Source organism: Otolemur garnettii, unplaced genomic scaffold (assembly GCF_000181295.1).
Source record: "Otolemur garnettii isolate 467f Iridium unplaced genomic scaffold, OtoGar3 scaffold00023, whole genome shotgun sequence".
Classification (NCBI taxonomy): domain Eukaryota; kingdom Metazoa; phylum Chordata; class Mammalia; order Primates; family Galagidae; genus Otolemur; species Otolemur garnettii.
In genome coordinates, this window is record NW_003852418.1 from 21,241,225 (window position 1) to 21,264,268 (window position 23,044).

General features: G+C 49.1%; 1 protein-coding gene across 4 annotated transcripts; it reads left to right on the top strand.

The window, feature by feature from the left end:
- Nucleotides 1-4,655: 4,655 nt before the first annotated feature.
- Nucleotides 4,656-22,457, top strand: MTG2 (mitochondrial ribosome associated GTPase 2). Of its 4 annotated transcripts, XM_023512044.1 has the most exons (10): nucleotides 4,687-4,714; nucleotides 8,603-8,769; nucleotides 10,500-10,570; nucleotides 11,886-12,024; nucleotides 14,874-15,082; nucleotides 17,012-17,159; nucleotides 17,681-17,796; nucleotides 18,874-19,092; nucleotides 19,299-19,437; nucleotides 20,223-22,457. In XM_023512044.1, the coding sequence occupies exons 5-10, from the start codon at nucleotides 14,879-14,881 to the stop codon at nucleotides 20,615-20,617; spliced, it is 1,221 nt and encodes a 406-aa protein (XP_023367812.1). In that variant the 5' UTR covers nucleotides 4,687-4,714; nucleotides 8,603-8,769; nucleotides 10,500-10,570; nucleotides 11,886-12,024; nucleotides 14,874-14,878; the 3' UTR covers nucleotides 20,618-22,457. The 4 variants fall into 4 exon arrangements, with proteins under 4 accessions (XP_003787805.1, XP_023367812.1, XP_023367813.1 ...); XM_023512045.1 differs by lacking the exon at nucleotides 10,500-10,570; XM_003787757.3 differs by lacking the exons at nucleotides 8,603-8,769; nucleotides 10,500-10,570 and having other exon boundaries at nucleotides 4,656-4,714.
- Nucleotides 22,458-23,044: the final 587 nt, after the last annotated feature.

Sequence of the window (23,044 nt, forward strand, 5' to 3'; positions counted from 1 at the left end):
AAGTCTCCAATTTTGCCAGGTGTCCCCAGGGAAAAACTGTCATCTGAGAACCAATGGGTTAGACTTAAAAATGTGAGGGGCAGTCGGGGAGTCCACTGCCCTGACAGGTTTGAGATTTGCCCCTCTCACTAGGTCAGCATCAGGGCATGGGCAGGACCTGTCAGTGTTGACTCCTGCCAACTAGACTCATTACAACCAGTTCCTTCAGGAGTTACTGGAGGAACTTGAGGCCAGGATTCCTGTTCCTCCCTGCCTGACTGCCTAGCTGGGTACCTAGGATGTGATTACTCACAGCTGAGGGGTGGTGAACTCCCTGCATTGGTCATGGCACAGGTGACCTGGTCAGCATCCTGCAGCCTTGCTGGACACAGGCACTCCAGTTCAGACTCCTTGTTGACTAAAACTCACTACCCTGGTCACCCTCAACTCTGATTTCTTAATTCAGCAGGCTAGGGGACTGGCATTTTCCTTTCAGTCCCCATGGGGCTGGCTGGTGAGCCACTCCCTACCCAATGGGGTCAGTGCGAGATTGTGTTTGGCACTTGGCCCGGCCCGGCCCCCAGAGAGCCCCAAGTGTGACTGTTTGACCTTCTGACGCAGAGTAAGCCACAGGCTCAGATGGCGGCTTCTAGAAAAGTGGAGGCTGTCAGCTCACCTTAACTGCCTTCCATCCGCTGGCCTGGATGTTGGCTGGGAGTGGGGTCGGTCTTACCGTTGGGTGTGGACCCTTTTACTCATGACTACTGGGGTATAATCAACGTCTTGATCTCTTGTAGGGCCAGTATGGAAATTACCAGCAATAAGGGACGAGCATCCTTGGTGGAGCCAGTGGTTGCGTGTTCATCCAGGGGATGGACGGGCTGGTGGCAGTTCTGATGAATTGTGACATGTTGGTTACTCCTTCGCCCAATGCCACGTCTGCATGTGAAGCGTGCTCATTTTATGCTGGGTATGATGCCGAGTGCGCACTGCCGGCGCGAGGCAGCGCTTTGGTGGTGACACATTTGGTGCTGTGTATAGTACTGTATGTTGAAACAGTAGAGAGGCTGTACTGTTTTTGTCCCCCACCCTTCTCGATGTTTCTGGCTAGGTTTGGGGATCATTTTGTCATCAAGAGTATTCTGTGCCCAGTGATGGGACACACCTAGAAGACACCGCAGTCTTCATGTTCCTGTGAACAGATCCTGGTCCCCTCCCCTCCAGCACTTGTCACATTGTGGGTTGTACCTTACTCTTTCACTAGCTGCCCGGCAGCCTGACACCTGCAGCCCCTGGGGGCAGCCTCTTCCTGGGCCTCCAGAACAGCTGGGAGGGCACCTTCTGTGTTTGGGTAGTTTCTATTACTCAGTGAAAGCAGGTAGGACAGGCCACAGACGGTCTTTTCCAGAACTTGATCTTACCTCTGTCTCTTGCCAGTTCCATTCATCTAGAAAGGTGTATGTTTTTGTATTAAAAAGTAAAGAGGGATCAATGACTATAATCCAAATAAATAATGAACCTGCAAGAGCAGTGCATGATTAGCCTAACCCAGGAAGAGGGTGTCCTTAAAGGAAGGAGGGGTGGGAACTGGGTTCCTCGGGGAACTGGGTTGTGATTGGGAATTACTCTGACTTTGACCCTTGTTTATCTGATGGTCATTTCTGGGATTTGAACATTTAATATGCCCAATCCTAAATGTATAGATAATTTAAAATATTGATACCAAGTTTTCCAAATAGTTGGCAAGTTGTTTATTTTATATTATTTCTTCCAGGACCTTCTTGTTCAGATCTCCAAGCAAGCGTTCCTTTTCTTTTAGGGATATCTGAAATTCACATCTTACTTTTAAAAGGAACCCAAATAATTTTATTGTGTTCTTTCTAATGAAAAGCAAAGGTTTTATATAGAAAACTTCTAAGTAATTTTTACATTCCTAGGACATTTGATCCCATTTAAATTCTGTGCAAACATTAAAGACAGCTCACTTGGAAAAGTGTGGTCAAAGGGAAGAGTTCTGTACTTCCACTAATCAGTCGCATGGACATTTGATCAGCCTTTGCTTGGATAATGATATGCATTTACTATGAATCTTTTTTCAAAAAATCTTTGGATAAATCCTGACATATTTCCCAAAACTGCCAAGAAAATACAAAAATATCCAATACTTGTTATGTTACACCTGCTGCTGCTGTTTTTCTTTAATTGATAAATTTTATGTTTTAAAAATTGAAAGTAATACTTTATCAGAGTTGAGTGCTTTAGAATTTTCAAGACCCTTTTAGGGGTTTTGCTTGATTTAATCTTGACAGCCCATGGGTGAATTGTGGAGGCAGCTGCTATTCCCATTCTACAGATGAAGAACCAAGACTCAGACTGCAGGACTTGCCTGTGCTGAGTACCAGTCCCATTCTGGGACATTCTCCCCTCCTGTAAGATAGATACCACACAAAAATGAGGATAGAAGCATTTATTTGGTAGGCATAAGGGTTTAAAAAAAACCCTTAACACTGGTAAGGGCTTAAAAAATATATGTATATATCTGTGTTACATTACTGCAATGAGAATTCTTAATTGCTAAATGACAAAAGTATTAGCAATCTCATTTAGGGAGTCATCTCCCTTGATTTTGTTCTCTTCCTTTCTGACAATTTTCATAGAACTAATTTGCAACTCAATTGGGGACTAAAAATTTCCCATTGAAAATGTTAAACATTTTAGATAACTGTGAAAATAGTTTATTTTTATTCCTTGCCAATCTGGGAATATGCCGTGTGTATGTGTGTGTGTGTTTTTTTTTTTTTAAGTGCTGTATTAATACTTTTTTTAAAAAAGGACATTTAAAAAACTTATCTCAGAACTTCAGTCTGAAATGTCTTACATTAAGAATATCTTGAATGTTGTGTATATATTTTAAAAAGCACTTTGAGAAATAGTTTGTACATTTATTTCCTAATTTATACATGATTTTTGGTGTTAATATATTTAATGATTAATAACAATGTTTATTTAATGTGTTGTCCACTTTTATGTATTGTGGGGAAAAGTGATGCCAGCAATTCTTTTTCATTAACTGTATTATATTTTCTCTTCTGTAACATGAATGTTGGGAACGGCGTAGGCTAAGGTGGATTGTTCGTGCAGTGTGGTTGGTGGTGCTTTCTGTTTTCTGACTGCCTCTACCAAAGGCCCGTGAAGACACAAGGGAAGATTTGGAGAAATGATGCTCACTCTTCTTCCTATTGTTCCCGAACATCTGGCAGGTTTTGAACTTGAAAAGCAATGACCACAGTTTTCACAAGTGCTGACAAATTTACATTGGTACACAAAAGCCCATCATCCATTAGAGTTAGTTGAATAAATGGTACTTATCATATTACAGAATACATCAGAATTCACACCGTGAGTCTTTACAAATGGAGCCAAGGTAGGCAAGATCTCCTAGGATCAGAAAGGAAACCTTAAAATGCTCATACGGTTGGAGTGTAAGGAGGCCTCTGATTTCGTCAGAGATTCATAATGCATAGGCTTGAACATCCAGGCATCCCTTCAAAACTGTAAAAGACGACTTTCCATTTCCACGTAAATATTTTTTAGCCATCACTTCATTTCTATTTATTGAACAGATCAAATTTGTATTGTTATTTGTGAGTAATTTTTTAAAAACATCCTTACTGGTTAATTTTTTTTGCAGTCCAAGTTTGACCCATAAATTGTTTATGCTTTGGTGTAATCTCTTAATAAACTGGTTCTTCAGAAATTATCCTATCAAGTGTGTTTTCATGAGGTTAATGAGATTTAACGTGTCAGTAGAAAATAATCTAATGGGGTTTATACACACAAAGTCATAAATCAATACCTGGGAGGGAACACTGATTTGCCCAAAAGGTCAGAATGTCTTAAAGCAGATTACAGGTTATAGGTGGTTTAAAGATTCTTTGATTTGGAATTGGTTAAAGAAATGAAGCTGTTAGCTGGATGTTGTGGTGGGCACCCTGTAGTCTCAGCTCCTAGGGAGGCTGAGGCGGAAGATCACTTCAGAGTTTGAGGTTGCTGTGACCTAGGATGCCATGGCACTCTACCCAGGACAACCGAGTGAGGCACTGTCTCAAAAGAAAAGAAATGAAGCTTTGTCTAAGGGCATGGAATGTTTTTAGTTAAGATATGAAATTCTGCTAATCAGAGACCAGGTACTCGCCTCACCCAGACTCAGGACCTGCTGAGAAGTGGACCGTGCAGGTGTGGGTCAGGCTTTGCCTCGCACGTTCTCAAGACAGGTGACGAACGACAGAGGACGTGTCCAGGAGGGGCGGGGCATGCCCAGGCGAGTCCCCCTTCTCATGGCCAGTAACAGTCTTAGGGTACTTGGGCGTCTCCCTGGCCAAGCGGGGGGCTCCATTCAGTCCCCCGGGGGTTAAGATTTTGCTTTAGTTCGCAAAGGTGATTTATTTGCAGGCACGCCTTGCCAGGAGCACCGCCCTCCAAGATGCCCGGCTCCCGGCAACACGCCCGGGACTCCGTGGCCCCGGGGGTCCGGGTAGGGACGGCGCCCGGGCCGCTCGCCTTTGGTGACACAGACCCGGACCAGCAGCGAACGGAGCGCGCAGCTGCCCGCAACTTCCGCTCATGCGCAATGGGAGGCGCGGGCGCGCTCAGGGCTCGGGGCGGGGCCGGCCGAACGCCCCGGAAGTGGTCGGCGGCGTCCGATGCCCCGGAAGTGAAGTGATTCTCGGAGCCGGTGAGTGCGGGCGTGGGCGCGGGGAGTGGCGGGGCGCCTTTTCTGTGTCCCCGGTCCCGTGGTCACCCTGACGGAGCTCCGCCGCCGCCATCACGGGGCGAGAATTCGCGTTCAGACCGCAGGAGCCCGCTCTGGCCCGAGTTTCTAACTGTGAACTAAAGTAAACTCTCGACCCTCAGGGGACTGAACGAGTCCCCCCCACCTTGGCCAGGGGGACCCCAGAAATCCCCTAGGACTGCGCTCCTGGCCTTAAGAAGGGGTCAGGCCCGCCCGGGACGTGTCCGTCGCTGCCGGCCGGCCGGCCCGACCCGCTCCGCGCTTCGCTAACTGACCCCCGAGCCCGGGTGAGGCCGGTGCCCTGTCCCTGATTCACACATTTCCTTAGCTTGAGTTAAAACATGCCAAGCCAGTTTAAGACAAAGCTTCGTTTCTCTAACCAATTTCAAATCAAAGAATGTTTGAACCCGCTTCTATCCTTGTAACACCTGCTTTCAGATTCCGTGCCTTTTCGGGCCCTTCCACAAACTGATCTTTGACTTTATGTGTAATTCCTGTCTCCCTAAAGGGCATAAAACCACCCTGTAACCCAGCCACCGTGTGCCCACCTTCTCAAGGCTTCCTGGGCGTAGCTCTGGGCCATGGTCACTCATACTTGACTCAGAATAAACCTTTAAATTATTTTACAGAGTTTGGATTCTTTTTAACATGGGGTAAGCACACCTCTCAGTGAAATGTATTGTCTTCCACATGGTTCACTTACCTGGTTGAATTTTGCTGAATGAGACTGGGTTTGTTACCAGTTCTGTTCATGTTTTTTGTTGTTGTTGTTTTGTTTGCTTTTAACTGAAGACAGGTGAATCATTCACAGTGATCTGTAGGTAGGAATTAGAAGATTTCCGTTTGGGAGATGTCATTCTTTTGTAAAGGAAAGGGGAACAGAGAACTTAATTCTTTTAAATGCCAGTTCATTGTCAGGCACATCTATTTTAGCAAAGAGAACTTACCAAAAGTTGCAGAGTAGAAAATTCGTTCCATTTAAAATTATTCTTGCCTTAGTTTTTTTGGAAAGTCTTCGTGTATGCATGCTGCAGTGTGATGACATTTGCTGTAGAATAATTACAGGTATGAGCAATGTGTGAGAGAGACCAGAGGAGAGGACTGTGTGACTTTGGGCAAGTGACTTAACCTCTCTGAGTCTCAACCCCACACACATGTGCTTATGAGCATAATTTGAGGAGGGTTTATAAAGGGATTCTTTGCAAAGGTAAAGTGTACAGACAGCACACAGTTGGTGCTGCAGCCTGGAGCTAGGGCACTGGCGGTATTTCTTTCCCTGGACTCCACAAGATAAAGGGCTGCTACAGATCCAGGAGTGGAGAGGGCTCCCTGAATCGACCTGTGACTTCCAGTCGAGGGATCTGAGAGCAGGGAAGCAAATGTTCCAGCCTCCTGCTCCTATAGGGCTGGCTCGGCAGCCTGGAAAAGCAAGTGGAAGGCACCACAGTGCACGGGATTAGCCCTCACGTGTAAGGAACACATTTTAAAACCAGTATGGAAGTTTTGGAAGAGGTTCCTGGCAGTGATGTCTGGACAAATAGACACTGAGCTTAACATTTATAGAGCAGTAGCAGTGGTATAACAGGTGAGCCTTTGTTGTTCACTGAATGCCTTTCCAGGCATGTTCAAAAACTCCACCTTGTAGTTATGAAACATCTCAGTCAGACTCCGGACCCTGGGCTGCCATCACCGTCTTGCTAAGCTTGACGTATGCCATTGGGAGAAGTGTGAGCTCACTTTTCTGGGCTCTCCCTGCACAGTGTACAGACCAGTGCTGTTCATGATGGTGGAAATGTTCTAATCTGTCCTGTCTGCTGTGTTACCCACTGGCAGCATATGGCTATGAATGCTTAGAATGTGGCCTGTGAGACTGAAGAACTGAGTTAATATATTTTATTTAATTTTAATTGATTTAAACTTAATATTCCATGTAGCTAGTGGTTACTGTATTGGACAGCATTGAGTATCCTTCTTAAGAAGATGTGATGGGGTCCGAGGGGGGGCGATGGGTTGTAGGCAGCCAGCCACAGTGTCCCTGCTACCACAAGGCCCATGCCTTCATCCTGTTGTCTGATGCAGAGGAAAATGCACCTGTAAGAACCTGTGGACATGTTACACAGAGCTTCAGGGATTCAGGCAGAGGTCCCATGCACAGTGGAGGCCAGTGAAATCAACACAGGCATAAAGGTGACCCAAGGAAGCTTTAATTTTGTCAGGAAGTTCTGCCTGCTCCTGTGTCTCAGCTGCTGATGTGACCAATGTCATGAAACTCTTCAGAGATGAAGTTGATTATCTGCATCTTACAAACAGAACTCCCAGGACTTCAGGTGTGGGTTTTGTGGGGGGGGCTAGAGTACTTCAAGGTGAACCAGAAAGAGGAAGATGTGCCTGACCAGGAATAGGATGGCAGCATTGAGAGCCCCCCCCCACCACCACCACTTAGGCAGCCTCTCTGCACGGCTGATGGGGTGGTGCCCGCTTTCTGAGTGCCCCTCCCTTCAGCAATCTCCAGCTCCCTGACTGAAGACACCTCTAGGGCACGCCTCATTCTGCCTGGTATAAACCTGCAGGTCCTATTTGCCTGGCTCATGATACAGGGATGTGGTTAGCACCAGTGGACTCTGTGAACAGGTGTCAGAGGTCCATGCTAGACCTCCCTGAAGCAGAATGGGAGTCAGTGTCATTACCACCTTCCCTAGCCCCTGGGCTCCAGGCCAGACAGTGAAGAGAACCAGGGAACATGCTTAGGTGTCTCTTTAATATTTAAAAAAATGGAATTTAGGTCATTGGTTTTTTCTTCCTAAAACTGACCTCGGGGACTGTTCCTTATGTTTCCGCTGAGACAATGGTTGGCCCAGATTCCCCCAACCTCTGCAGAATCACTGCTCCTACCCCATGTGGTTTCTCATCCTTTCCCCCCTTTTGTCTCCCAGCTGTCTTTTATTTTACAATGTTCTTGAGTAGACAGCGGTTCCTGACTTTTGGGCACCTGCTCTGCTTCAGGAGCTCTTCTTGGTGATGCTGAGAACACAGGAACAGGCCAATGGCACTAAGTAAACTCAGGTGACAGGGTCGTTGGTAAACATCAGGGGTCGGAACAACTACACCACAGTTACATCCAGTTGGACTGCAAGAAAGCCCTTTAGAAGGGCTTCCTTTATTTATTTTTTTGAGATGGAGTCTCACTGTGTCGCCCTCGGTAGAGTGCTGTGGCATCACAGCTCACAGCAACCTCCGGCTCTTGGGCTTAGGCGATTCTCTCGCCTCAGCCTCCGGAGTAGCTGTCCAGTTGTGTTTTCTAATTTGAGGATGAATCATTGCTAATTGAGAGCATGTTTGTAACGGGTTGTATCTGCCTGTGCCTGAGGTACATCTCCGGCATGCACCCAGTCCAGCACCCTTGCACCTCAGCTGCTTCCGAAGAGCTTCTTTTAAACCCCTATTTCGGTGTAGGAGACTGCACTTTCATTGTCTCGAGGACTGCGGGGAGCCCCCCTTCGCTCCACTGCTGCTGGGATGTCTGTATGGTCATCTTGTGCCTCGTTTGCATTGTTTTCATCAGCTTATTTGATCTTGTTTTCTTTTTTACTGTAAAGGGTGAATTATTCACACGTACAATAAGAATATCCTTATTAGAAGGAAAATCCCGCCAGGCAGCCCCAAGGATAAAGCTGAGTTTGTGCACCTGATGAGGGAGAACCACAGCACTCAGCAGGTCTCCAGACAGAAATGGAGAGGGCAGAAAGGAGGGAGTGCGGCAAGTCAGGCAGGAGCAGGGTCCAGGCTCTGGCCGGCTTGGCAGTTGAGCCCTTCTCTGTGATCCATCCTCAGGTGGTGTGCCACCGGCAGAAGCCTGGTGTCCAGAGTGTCGGGGATGGATGGCGTGACTGTCCACCAGGCTTAGCTGTGATGAGCTTGTGGTGACAGTCCCTGGGGTGGGACAACCTGTTTTTACTCTCTGCCCCTCGCCTCCCCACATGATAGCTCCATGACCTTGGGTAAGTCTTATTTGTCTCTGCCTCAGTTTCCTCATCTGTAAAGTGGGAGTAATGAAAGTACTTTCTTCACAGTTTTTACAAGGAATAATGAGTTAATCTCTGAAAAATACTTAGAATTGTATCTCTTTTTTAGTTTTGAGACAGAGTCTCAGTGTGTCACCCTCAGTACAGTAGAGTCCTGTAGCATCACAGCTCACAGCAACCTTAAACTTTTGGGCTTAAGTGATTCTCTTGCCTCAGCCTCCCAAGGTATCTGGGATCACAGGGGCCTGCCACAACACCCAGCTATTTTTTCTGTTGCAGTTGTCGTTGTTGCTTAGCTGGCCCAGGCTGAGTTTAAACCCACCAACCTCGGTGTATATGGCTGGCTCCGTAACCACTGTGCTACAGGCACTGAGCCTATTTTTTTTTTTTTTTTTTTTTAGGCAGAGTCTCACTCTGTCTCTCTGGGTAGAGTGCCATGGCATCATAGCTCATAGCAACCTCAGGCTCTTTGGCCCAAATGATTCTCTTGCCTCAGCCTACCAAGTAACTGGGCCTGTGGACACCTGCCAAAACACCCTGGCTCATTTTTAGAGACAGGGTCTCTCTCTTGCTTAGGCTGGTCTCGAACTCCTAAGCTCAGTCAGTCCACCTGCCTCAGCCTCCCAGAGTACTGGGATTATAGGCATGAGTCATCTTACCTGGCCTAGTTCATTTACTATTAATTGTTTTGTAGATTTGCCTGGGATTTTCTAAGGAATCAAACATTCTATAAATAGGGACAGTTTCACTTCAGGCTTCTTTCTTTGTTCTTTTTTTTTTTTTTTTTTGAGACAGAGTCTCAAGCTGTCACCCTCTGTAGAGTGCTGTAGCATCACAGCACACAGCAACCTCAAGCCCAACCCCTCTTGGGCTTAAGTGATTCTCTTGCCTCAGCTTCCCAAGTACCTGGGACCACAGGTGCCTGCCACAATGCCCAGCTATTTTTTGGTTGTAGTTGTCATTGTTGTTTCACAGGCCTAGGCCAGGTTCATTCCCGCCAGCCTCGGTGTATGTGGCCAGTGCCCTACCTGCTGAGCTACGGACGCTGCCCAGATGGTGGCCTTTTCCCCGGTCTCAGGGCAGCAGTTCCATCGAGTGTGAAGAGCTGTGGGCCTTTTGTTAGGTACTGTTTACCAGGGTGAGGTTCCCTTCTACCCCTGGTTTGCTGAGTGTTTATTTTCCTAATCATTGGTGGGAATTGAGTGCTGTCTGGGGCATGTGCTGAGATGGCCCCATGCTCCGTCACGTGATGGGGTGTCGTGGATGAGTTCTGACAGCCACATGGCCTCCTGTTCCTGGGAATGCCAAGCTGGCTCTTCACATGTGATCCTTTCTGTGCTGCTAGATTCTGTTGGGTAATATTTTTTTTATTTTTTTGAGATAGTCTCAGTTTGTCGCCCTCGGTAAGTCATGGCCTCATAGCTCACAGCAACCTCAAACTCACGGGCTCAAGCGATTCTCTTGCCTCAGCCACCCAAGTAACAGGGACTGTAGGTGCCCACCACAACGCCCAGCTATTTTAAGAGATGGGGTCTTGCTCTTGCTCAGGCTGGTCTTGAACCTGTGCGCTCAGCAATCCACACACCTCAGCCTCCCAGAGTGCTGGGATTCCAGGCGTGAGCCACTGACTGTGCCCAGCCTGTTGGGTAGTATTTTAAGAGTTCTTTGCATCTATATTCATGAATGTTCTTTTCTCATAATGTCAGGTTTCGGTATGATGGCCTTGTAAGATGAGTTGGACGGTGGCCTTTCTTCCTCCGTTTTCTCAGAAAATTGTGTAAGATTGGTGATATTTATTTCTTGAATGTTCACTGGAATTTACCAGGAAAGTGATCTGAGGCAGCGCGTGTGGCTCAGTGAGTAGGGTACCGGCCCCATATACCAAGGGTGGTGGGTTCGAACCCGGCCCAGGCCAAACTGCAACAACAACAACAAGAAGTAAATAAATAGGCTGGGCACCTGTGGCTCAAGTGGCTAAGGCGCCAGCCACATACACCTAAGGTGGTGGGTTCGAATCCAGGCTGGGCCCACCAAACAACAATGACGACTGCAACCAAAAAATAGCCAGGCACTGTGGCAGGCACCTGTGGTCCCAGCTACTTGGGAGGCTGAGGCAGGAGACTCGCTTGAGCCCAGGAGTTGGAGATTGCCGTGAGCTGTGATGCCACAGCACTCTACCCAGGGGGATAGCTTGAGGCTCTGTCTCAAAAAAAAAAGTAAGTAAATAAAAGTCTTAAAAAATAATAATAATAATAAAAGAAAGTGATCTGAGTGTGGAGTTTTTCTTTGGGAAATAGTCTTTTATAACAAATTCAACTCCTCTAATAGATAAAGAGCTATTTAGATTGTTTCTTCTTCTGTTTATTTGGTAAGTTGCATTTTTATTTTTTGAGATGAGTCTCACTGTGTTGCCCTGGGTAGAGTGCTGTGGCGTCATAACTCATAACAACTTCAGACTCGGCTCAAATGATCCTCTTGCCTCGGCTTCCCAAGTACCTGGGACTATAGGCACCCTCCACGACACCAGGCTTTTTGTTGTTGTTATTGTTGTTGTCATTATTGTTTAGCAGGCCCAGGCTGGGTTTGAAACCACCCGTCCTGGTATATGTGGCTGGCGCCCTCACCACTGAGCTACTAGCGCCAAGTCATGTCCCATCTATTTTTGGTTCTATATTACTCCTTTTAGAAGTGTTTGAATCCACAATGCCCAACTATTTTTTGTTGTTGTTGCAGTTTGGCCAGGGCCAGCTTTGAACCCACCATCCTCCATATATGGGGCCAGTGCCCTATCTACTGAGCCACAGGCACTGCCCTTGAATACGAACAGTTTTTAGTGTTTCATTTATTTGCTGGCTTTCTAGGTCTGTCTCTTTGTATTATGTGTTAATAATTGCTTTGGAGATTATAGTCCAGGTACCTGACCTTTCACTGACAATTTAAGAGTTAATCCTTGTGCCCTTCAGGATTATGCAGACCTTAAACTCTCAGGAGGCCCTTTAGCCCCCTCCTGAGTTAGAAACCCACTGTCTGACAATATTATAGTTGTTTTCCCACTGTCTTTTACATTTACCATTTCTGTTGCCCTCTCTTAGCTCCTCAAGATCCAGGCTTCCCTCTGCTATCAAATTCCTTCCTATTCACGGCACGGCAGATTTATTAGTGACAGATTCTCTTAGTTTTCCACCATCCGAGATTGTCTTCACTTCACCTTCCTGAAGGATATTTTCACAGGTATGGACCTAAACTATTACTCCATGGTGGTTCAGTGCAATGTGGGATCCTGGGTGAAACCCTGAATAGAAAAGGGACAGTGGCTCGGCGCCCATAGCACAGTGGTTACAGCGCCAGCCACATACACCAGGGCTGGTGGGTTCAAACCGGCCCCAGCCAGCTAATCAATGACAACTACAACGAAGAAAATAGCCGGGCGTTGCAGCAGGCGCCTGTAGTCCCAGCTACTTGGGAAGCTGAGGCAAGAGAATCGCTTAAGCCCAAGAGTTTGAGGTTGCTGTGAGCTGTGAGTCCATGGCACTCTACCCAGGGCGACACAATGAGACTGTGTCTCAAAATAAAAAAAAAAAGGGACAGTGATGGAAGAACTGGTGAAATGCAAACCCACCTGGGGTTTAGTTTATAGCAATGTGTGTGGACCAAAGTTGGCTTCTTAGTTGTGACACATGTGTCATGATGCCAGTCAGGTGCTGCCGTGGGAAGACACTAGGGAAGAAGTGTGTGTAAACACCTTTGTACCTTGTCTGCAAGTGCAGAATCATCCCAGAACAGAGAGTTATTCAAAATACGCGGACAGGAAGGGTGATAAGCAGAGAGGTCCCAGGAGAGAAGATGCTGTTGGGGGTAGGGGGCAGGTGCTGGAGGAACATGGGGGCTGCAAAGGCAGGAAGAGGTAATTAGAGTGACCGGTGGGGCAAATTGGAAACTAGGACATTCTACAGATGCCCGCCCACGACCTTCCTGGTGTTGAGGGCATGAGTCAGAAGAGGCTGAGGAATGTGCCGCCCGAAGGAGCCTGCGGAGCCACGACAGCCCGAAACAAGTGATGGGACGCGGACCTTCCTGCTGGGGAGACCTTGTTAGGGACAGTCAGCCCCACTGGGGAGGCCTGGCTTCAGTGGTGTCCCAGGTGAGGGCTGTCAGGCTGGCAGGTTACCCTCAAATGATTCAGAAAAAGTTCTCCATATTTTTCTGACTTTCCTATAACTGCAGTTGATTCAAAATTAAAAGCAAAACTGTTGAGTGCTTCACTAAGAAAGTGTCTCCAGGGCAGCGCCTCTGGCTCAAAGGAGTAGGGCAACGGCCCATATCTGGAGGTGGCGGGTTCAAACCCAGCCCCGGCCAAAAACTGCAAAAAATAAGAAAGTGTTTCCATTTCAGGGGGGTTGGGGTGTGGAGGGGGAGCCCATGTGAGGGACTGCTGTGTCCCAGGCTCACTGCCTCTGTGATGTTTTAACAATACGTACACATTTTATCCCCTTCTGTATATATATGTCATACTTAAAAGTGAGGGGCTATGTGAGTTTCTTTTTATGTGGGGCACACGAATGGGCCATCTGGGAGTGGGTGGGTATTGGGTCTCACAGTGAGGGAAGAGGGGCTGTCCCTTCCCGGAGGGCGACAGCCCCTGCAACATACTCAGCTGTCAGGAGCTGTTGAGTGAGCAAGTGACTGAGCCACGCACCACGAACAGGTCGCTGGCTCTGCCACACACGCACGTGTGCCACGGCTGCTGGGCCCGGCCTCTGCCCACACCACTTGTGTGACACGACCTGTGGGCTTTCTGCACCATGCAGTGCTCAGCCCTGTTTGGATACCAGTGGGGTGCCCTGCAGTTCCCTCCAGTCCTGACACCACCAGCAGTTACCTCAGACCCTCAAGTTGAGGGCTCGGTCATATGAACACTCCCCACTTCAGTGCCCCAGGATACCCACACTTCTGCCTGACTTGGCTACCAGTTGGCACCTACAACCCTCTCCTCAGTTTGATAATTTGCCATAAAACTTAGGGAAGACACTTCATTTATGTTTTTCAGTTTATTATAAGGGACATTACAAAGGACACAGAAGAGCAGCCAGATGTCGGGTGCTCGCAGGGAGGCTTAGAAGGGTCCTAAGCACAGAGCGTCTGTCTTGTGGAGCTGGGGTGTACCACCCTGCTGGAACTCCACACACCTCATGGTCTGAGGCTGTCCGTGGTGGCTTCGCCACATCAAAGTGGTCAGTTATTTTGGGCAGCGCCTGTGGCTCAAAGGAGTAGAGCGCTGGCCTCCTACCAGAGGTGGTGGGTTCAAATCCAGCCCCAGCCAAAAACTGCAAAAAAAAAAAAAAAAAAAGTGGTTGGTTATTAATAAATCTCCAACCCTTCCCTTCCTTCTGGCCATGGCCTGGTCTTTCTGGTGACCAGCTCCCCCCAAAGCCATCCAGGACCCAACCTGGAGTCACCTCATTGGGGCAGAGGGGACTCAAGAGCCCATTTCAGATGCTCCCCTCATCCTGTCACTCAGAAAACTGTGAGGAGTCAGGGTTCCAGAGCTCTGTGCCAGGGACTCAGGAGATCACAGCATGACAGCCAGGTGTCACTGTGTGTCTGTGAGCATCAGCACAGCCTGTCCTGGGTCACCCCAAGGTAGGCGCAAAGGTCAGGGCTCTTTTCTGCTGCCATGGCCCGTGTTTCCTGCTCTTGTATCCCAGGTCAGTGACTTCGACTCCATGACAGAGCACACTCAGTGATGTTTGAGGAAGTGGATATCTTTGTTTGAAGACATTTTGATTTGAAGTTCAGATTTCCCCATTTAATATTTTCATTGAGCACATCCTTGACGTCCATAGTGGAGTAGGTTTGGTGTTGCAGAAGGTTTAATGTTTTATGTCCTTTGCACACAAATCCTGTCCCCACCCCCACCCCTGGTAGCAGACAACTCACAGGTCAGACCTGAGAAGGTGGGACCCCTCAGTTCACTGGTTTGCTTCAGATGCTGCTGTATGCCACATCTGTTTCCACTTGAAGTTCAGGTTTAAAGTGAGGTACAAGTAAGTAAACTTATTTTGCCAATTTGTATTTTTTAGGGGCCATGATACTTTCAAGGCTCTTCTCAGCAAGATCTCAGACCCTGTTCGAGGGTGTGGGGCATCGGCTCCCATCCATGCTGGCTGACCTTGAGCCCCAGCAGCGTCTCGAGCAGTGGGCTTCTCCCAGACTGCTGTCAGCGAGCTGTGCAGCCCACACCAGGCATCAGGAGCCCCCCAGAAAGAAGCCGCTCTCTGAGAAGAAGCTGGTGAGGCCCCTCGGCTTCATGCAGCTGCAGGTCCCTCCCTGGAGGGCGCGGGGCATGGTGCTGGCTCCTCACCCCACCTCTGCCTGTCCTGTTGTCAGTACTGGAGGGACTTACAGAGCTTCTTGAAAATGGGGAGATGAGACAGAGCCCTGGGAGCCCTAGGAGCCCTGGGAGCCCTGTGTGGGCAGTCCCGGGCAAAACGCAGCAGGCGGAAGGGCCCAGGTTTGGCAGGTCAGAGGGCGTTCTCCCTGTAGGGTGGCGCAGTGGGGCCTGCTCACCCTGCCGCCAGCTGTGCCGGGCACCGTGCGTCTGCTCACCCTGCCGCCAGCCGTGCACCGTGCATCTGCTCACCCTGCCGCCAGCCGTGCACCGTGCATCTGCTCACCCTGCCGCCAGCTGTGCACTGTGCATCTGTGCCACGTGTGCCCTTTCCCCTGTGCAGTATTTCTTAATCGGAAGTGTCCAGGGGAGGATAGCCCTTTGTAGTTTTCTGAGCCTTACAAGTTTTTCTTATTTTGTTTTTCAAAACCTATTTAAAACATGAATGGCCTTTGAATAAATTCAGGACGTGCAAGTCCAGGACTCACTCCCTTTGCTTCTAGTGGAGGGGCTTTAGAGAGCACTATTAGGGCGGACGGCACTTCCGATGGAGATGCCCTGGCTGGATGGATGCTCAGGTGGCTGACATTCCCACAGGGCTCCATCTTTTCACCAACAGTGGGGCGTGATCTCTCTTGTGTGGTGGTCACCTGTTGTGCTCTTTTTTTTTGTCAGGTTGATTTTGATTCTGTTGGCATATAGCAAAATCGCACATTGAGTCTTAGACATAGTAATTCATGGTTTTTCCACGTGGTGGTGCCAAAGAATCTTAAAATAGATGCATTTGTGGAGCACTGGATAGAGAAATGCAGGTGCATGGGTGCCTGGCCAGGGGCTCTGGGCACGCTCAGGGCAGGGCATGGGTCCCTGCACAGGTGTGCAGAGGACAGGCATCCCTGGGGTGCAGTGAGGACCTATGCCCTTGGCCTGTAACGGACTCTTTCAAGGATGAGCTAATAAGCCTTAAATACTAACCCAGTTAGTGCTCATTCTTTAGGCAGATTCTGTCTGCCTCTGGGATCTGAAGAAATAAGGGCCTCTGTTTGTATCACTGCATTTAACAATGAACCCTCTCTTAGTCTGGGTTTCTTCAGAATGGAAAGCCTTGGGGACTGAGGACTTCGACTCTGCCCTGTCACATCCTAAGGAACTAAAACTTCCCATTAGGAAAAATTATTCTTGGAATAGTATCTTTCTGTGTGGAAAGAAAGTATCTTTCTGGGTGAAAAGTTACTTTATTTAAGGACTATCTCCTAAACGAGGTCTGTTACCTTTAGGTTAGAAGTGCTGGGTTCAGGCTCGGCACCTGGAGCTCAGTGAGTGGGGCACTGACCATGTACACCAGGGCTGGCAGGTTCAGCACTGACCATGTACACCAGGGCTGGCCTAGGCCTGCTAAACAACAATGACAACTGCAACAAAAAAATAGCTGGGCGACTGTAGTCCCCACTACTTGGGAGGCTGAGGCAAGAGAATCGCTTAAGCCCAAGAGTTGGAGGTTGTTGTGAGCTGTGACGCCACGACACTCCACTGAGAGCGACATAGTGAGACTGTCTCAAAAAAAAAAAAAAAAAGAAATGCCGGGTTCCTTTGTGAAGTGCGTATTCCATGCTGACCACCCCTCAGTGCAGATTACCTTGCCTGCAAACACTGTGACCTATAGGAACTGGTTTTTGTCTTTGGATTTTAGGAGAGATTAGCAATGTTAATATCATTAATGTCTAATTTTAATCAGCTGTCATAGAAAAGGCACATAGCAGATGGGTGTTTGGTCTCTTGAGAGGATTTCAGACATGTCCGAGTGACTCGGGGTGTGTGTGCCCTCTGTAGAAAAGACACTTTGTGGACCACAGGAGAGTGCTTGTGTGCGCAGGAAATGGCGGTGCTGGGGCCAGCTGCTTCCACAGTGAGCCCCGAAAGGAGTTTGGAGGCCCAGACGGCGGGGACGGAGGCAATGGTGGCCATGTCATCCTGAGAGGCAAGTGCCCTGGGTGGCTTGGGGAGGGACGGTTACTTTTTCATCCTAAAATGCACGTGAGGGAACTTGAGTGATGTGCATAGTTCAACAGCGCCCCAGAAAGCAACTCTGAACGTGTCTAGTTTAGTTGTGTTAGTCTTGGGCACACTGACGTGCTAGTACACGTCAGGGGATGAGGTCTGTTCCTGCCACTGTCGATGCTGAGGGGGTCTGCTGGTGTTGGCACACTCAGCACAGATGCTGGGCACAGACGCTCAGTAAGTCCCAGAGTGATACAGCGTAACTGTTTTCAAATTGATGATTATTTTAAAGTTTTCAGAAATGGTAGCATTTTTTGAAGGGAAATAAGAATTTAGCTTTTTTATAACAATCAAATTGACATTTTATAACCGTTGCTACAACTTCATTTCATGTTTCCATATCTGTTTTGTTTAAGGTTCTTAAACTGGACATAGAATATTACCAATAGACCATGATTGTTTTAACACAAAGGAATGTGAAAGTTCTTGTTCTATCTTTAGTTGACCAACAAGTCAAGTCTCTGTCATCAGTCCTGTCCCAGTATGAGGGTTTCCATGGAGAAGACGGAGGCAGGAAAAACTGCTTTGGGAGGAATGGCGCCAACCTCTACATCCGGGTAAGCCAAGGCTGTGAAGCCAGCTCTGCTCCCTCTGCTCCAGATCGTCAAGCTCCCCAGGCCGTGGTGTGAGTTGGAGGGGCCCTGGGGCTTGGTGGTACAGCCAAGAAATGGCACCGCAGAAGTGGAGGCAGTCGGAGAGCTGCCCAGCCCCCCAAAGCAAATGCCCAGAGGGGTTCTGCACTGGTGTCAGGCGAGTGTGTATCTGGCTGGGAAGAAATGAAGTAATTACTTTTTAAAAAGAGGAACCTGAGGCTGTAAGGGGTGGCTCTATGGGAGGTAGAGTTGAGCAGATCCTTTGAGCTCAAGAGTTCAAGACTGGCCAGTGAGACCCCCTTCTAACTAAAAATAGAAAAACTAGCCAGGTATTGTGGTGGGCACCCAACTACTCAGGAGGCTGAGGCAGGAAGATGGCTTGAGCCCAGGAGTTAGAGGTTGCTGTGAGCTATGACGCCACAGCACTACCTGGGGCAACAGTGAAACTCTTTCTCAAAAAAAAGAGGAACTCATAGAAACAGCAGCCAATCCCCAGAGCTGTTCCCACAGCCCTGCTGGCGCCTCCCTGGGAGCTGAGTTTACTCTCCTCTCAGGTTCAGTGTTTTCGTTTTTGGGTTTTTTGAGACACAGTTTTGCTCTATCACCCAGGCTAGAAGGCTAGAGTGCCATGGGAGCAGCATAGTTACAGCAGCCTCTAACTCCTGCACTGAAGTGATCCTCCTGCCTCAGCCTCCCAAGTAGCTGGGACTGTAGGTGTGAGCCACCGTACCTGGCCAATGAGTTATTTTTTCTGGATGCTTCTATTTAATGTTTCACAAACACTGTTGAAAAAGCCATTTATGCAGTTGGAAGGCTGTCTCTGTGGGTTCCTTTGTGCAGTATACCCAGCCCCATGAAGTCCCTGAGGCCTAGGCCCTTTCTTTGGAGGTCTTTGGAGCTGTGAAGGGCAGAGGTCAAGTGCCACCCTGCCCCATCTCCTTGCTTCACAACTGGCAGCCACACAAGGCCCAACCACTTTCCCTCCCTCAGCATTGCTTACGGAATGAGTGGGACTTAGCTCAGTCAACGCTGCTTTTTCAGGTCCCTCTGGGCACTCTGGTGAAGGAGAAAGACAAAGTTGTGGCAGACCTGTCTCACCCAGGTGATGAGTACATTGCCGCGCTGGGGGGTGCGGGTGGAAAAGGCAACCGGTTTTTCCTGGCCAACGACAACCGTGCCCCTGTGACTTGTACCCCTGGACAGCTGGGTCAGGAGCGAGTTCTCTACCTGGAGCTCAAAACAGTGGCCCACGCTGGGATGGTAAGTGCCCTGCCATCGGCATCTGTATCTGTGTTGAACTATAGTGTCCCCAAGGGAGGGATGTGCTGGTATCCTAGCAGCGTCCATCAGCTCAACTGCCTCCTTGACCGTGGCAGCCCTCTGTCCCCATGTGACCATGGCTAGTCCCGACTGTAGTGTGAAGTTGCTTCTGCACAGCTTTGCGGCCACCTTCACTTCTCTTCCAGGTTGGATTCCCCAACGCTGGGAAGTCCTCGCTCCTCCGAGCCATTTCAAATGCAAGACCTGCCGTGGCTTCTTACCCATTTACCACCTTAAATCCTCATGTGGGGATTGTCCACTACGAAGGCTACCAGCAAATAGCAGGTAGAACTTGCAAAATTCTATGTAAATATTGTGTTTCAGTGATGCAATTCAGAAAAATGATTATGTAACTCTTCAGTTTTGCTTCCTATTTGAAATGTAGCATTATTTTTCTAATTTGAACAATTTCAGTGAATCTGTTCATTATCAAAAGTAGGATCCCACCCATCTCCCCAGGAATCTGTTAGTTACAGCTTGGAAATCTGAGCTTGACTTTCAGGCCTGAGAGGACGTGTTTCGTCTCGCTGCTCTTGTTCTCACCTGTTGTCTGTGTCGGGACCAGTCATGTCGACACCATGTGATTTAAAAAGCTTTCCCTGTACCATTTTGAGAGAATAATTATTTTTCCAGAAGATAATGTACCCATTAAGAATAGTGAACCTGCTTGTATAGTTACGTGCACAGCACTTTATATTTGCAAAGCGCTCTATAATAATTTTTGTTGGTAATCAAATTACTGGAAAAGTAGAGGAAGCCATTTCCCCCTTCTCTGAATCACTTTTAAAGCCAGAAATACAAGAATGTGTTACGTATTCCTCATTAGATTGACCTGTCATCATACCTGTCACCCAAGTATTTCAAAGCATTTTATAAAACTGAAAGCTGAAATCTCTTGACTGTCAATGAATCACTAAGGTGGTAGATCAAACAACTTCAGTTTGAAGGCAGTCCTTGCAGGGAGAGTCTTGGAACTCAGGAAATCTGGGCTCTGTGGTCTCCAGGTCGGAGACACGGTCTTTGCTGGGCAGGGCTGTGTCATGACCCTCTGTGCTCCTGTCCCCCTGCAGTGGCAGACATCCCTGGCATCGTACGTGGTGCCCACCAGAACCGGGGCCTGGGGCTTGCCTTCCTCAGGCACATCGAGCGCTGCCGGTTCCTGCTGTTTGTGGTGGATCTTTCCCTGCCAGACCCGTGGACGCAGGTCACAGATTTAAAATACGAACTGGAGAAGTATGAAGAAGGCCTGTCCAAGAGACCCCACGTAGTCGTTGCAAATAAGATCGATCTCCCTGAGGCCCGTGCCAGCCTGCCCCTGCTGAAGGCACACCTGGGACAGGAGGTTGTCGCACTGTCAGCAGTGACGGGGGAGAACCTGGAGCAGCTGCTACTGCAGCTGAAGGTGCTGCATGATGCCGACACGGAGGCTGCACTGGGGCAGGGCCACCAGCCTCTAAGGTGGTAGCAAGGCGCTGGTGTCAGCACCCCCAAGGATTGGGGCTGGCATGGGGGGGTGTCCACAGAGGGGCCTCCAAGCCACACGTGAGCAACCCTGAATGTAAAGTGCCAATGGCTTTGAGTGTATAAGAGAAAATGCTTTGTACATACTTGAGAATGTCAGTGCTTCTGGCTCCCGTGTCAGCTTGGGGCTCCCTTCTTGGCGCCCCCCACCCCCTGGCCTGGGATTCCCTGGGGTGGTGGAATGTTCCATGCTCCGGACTCCCAGCCCGCCATACCTGTGATCTGCACATCTGTCAACTTGCTGACTGATTTGCTGAGGTTGACTCATTTTTGCAAATTAATGCCCATTAGGGGACAGCACTACTACTGATTGCACCACAGGCTCTGTGCCTGTGGGGACTCTGCATTGGGCCCACAACGAGGGCACAGCCAGAGCCTGGGCCAGGGCGCAGGCCCAAGTTTCTCAGTGCCATGCCCCTGACGTTTTTTAGACTGGTGTGGAGGTAAACCCCGTTCCATAGCCAGCTGGGGCTGCCCAGCTACCTGACAACCCTGCTGAGCTGCAAGGCCTGGGCGTCAGTCCAGGGGCGCTCACACTGCAGGGCCCAGAGGACAAGAAGTGTCTCCACGGCCACGCTGCTTTGCCCAGATGTCGGCGTCTGAGGAGAAAGGAAGGGCTGGCTCCTTCCTGTTCTCAGAACACTGCGCCTCAGGAGGCGAATGCCAAGAGATCCTGCTGGCTTCATGACTGAACGTGCCAGTATCTGTCTGGTGCTGCGCAGGCTCTGGCTCAGCTTCGGTGGAGAGCAAGTTGGGCACTGGAAGGCGCAGGTGTGGTGAGACCATGGCTGCAACTCCACTTGGCTGCCTTTGGAATTTGAAGCGATCCCTTGTCCTGGGCCAGGTAGTTGCCAGGCCTTGCCTGGTCTTGTGGAAAGGGAGTCCAGCCTCCTTCCCCAGGTTGGATGGCAGCTAAGGGCATCTTGTGTTTGCCCTGTGGCTGCCACACTCCAGAAAGCAGCCTCCTTCCCGTGTGTGGTGAAGTCCGTGTGTTGGGTTTTGACTGCACTGGAGCCACGTCCATGCCCAGGCACCTTCCCAGCCAGGGTGAGGCTGGGCTGGCAGCTGGTAGCCCCACGTGTCCTTGGGGGCCTTCAGCCTTTTGGGGATACACTGCCACCAGGTGACATGGGGGTCCCAGGCTGCTCTGTGCCTTAGAGTGGGCATGCCTAAATAATAAGCCAAGCCTGGGCTTTCAGGAGCAATTCGTTTTGATCTCACATCAAATCTGCAACTAGAGCAGGAGAGTCCTTTTACCAGAAGCTTTATTTTAATGTCTTATAATTTCAAAGGTCTTTGTGTTCTAGAGCCCAGAGATGGTTTTGCATCTATTTTCTTTCTCTTTCAGGCCACCACAAAGGATTCCATAGAGTCAAACCAGGCCTGAGAGCGTTAATTATCTGTGGCTTTCATCTTTTGTGCTGGGTACTGACCTGGCTCTCTGGGGGGGGGGGGTTACTGAAGATGCCTCCAGCCCCAACCCCCATCACAAAGACGCACCCTGGCCTCTGTCGGTTATAGCCCTTGCTCTGGCCCTGCCTCATCAGATTGTGTTCTAGGGACCTGCCAGCTGTCCTCTGCTGAACTGTCACTCCCACTGGGGTGTCACAGTCACCAAGGTTGCCCAGAACTTCGCTATCCTTACCACACAGAAAGTATTTACCATTGTGCTTTGAAAGTTGGTTGTTTTTCTCTCTATCATTCTTCCCATTTAGGATGGTAAAGCTAGGCTTATTTCCCTATGAAGTTTTCTGGTTCCCATCATTTTGTTTTAGAAAGAAATTTCTGTCACGTTCTTTTTTTTTTTTTGTCTGTGAGACAGAGCCTCAAGCTGTCGCCCTGGGTAGAGTGCTATGGCATCACAGCTCACAGCAACCTCCAACTCCTGGGCTCAAGTGAGTCTCCTGCCTCCACCTCCCAAGTAGCTGGGACTACAGGCGCCCGCCACAGCGCCCGGCTATTTTTTGGTTGCAGTCATCATTGTTGTTTGGTGGGCCCAGGCTGAATTCGAGCCCACCAGCTCAGGTGTATGTGGCTGGTGCCTTAGCCACTTGAGCCACAGGCGCCAAGCCTCTGTTACGGTCTTTTTAAAATTGATAGATAGAATTCACATACTGTAAAATTCACCACTTCAGTGTGTACAGATCAGTGCTTTGATGGTGTCAGAGGTTGTGCAACCATCACAACAGTCTAATTCCGGAACATTCTCATCACTACAAAGCCCCGTGCCCCCGTCCCAGCCCCCATGGTCCACTGGCTGTCCCTATGGAATTGTCTCTGGACACATCCAGAAGTGGATGTGGAATGTGGAGTGTGCCCTGCACTGCCTGTTAGAAAAGGTGCTAGCAGGTGTGGGGCCCGCCAGGTGTTC

Excerpts from the sequence above, each read along its gene's own strand:
- MTG2 (XM_003787757.3), top strand. The coding sequence starts at position 14,879 with ATGATACTTTCAAGGCTCTTCTCAGCAAGATCTCAGACCCTGTTCGAG. Across the intron at positions 15,083-17,011 it reads CGCTCTCTGAGAAGAAGCTG|AAAAGACACTTTGTGGACCA; the intron begins GTGAGGCCCCTC and ends TGCCCTCTGTAG. Across the intron at positions 19,438-20,222 it reads AGGCTACCAGCAAATAGCAG|TGGCAGACATCCCTGGCATC; the intron begins GTAGAACTTGCA and ends GTCCCCCTGCAG.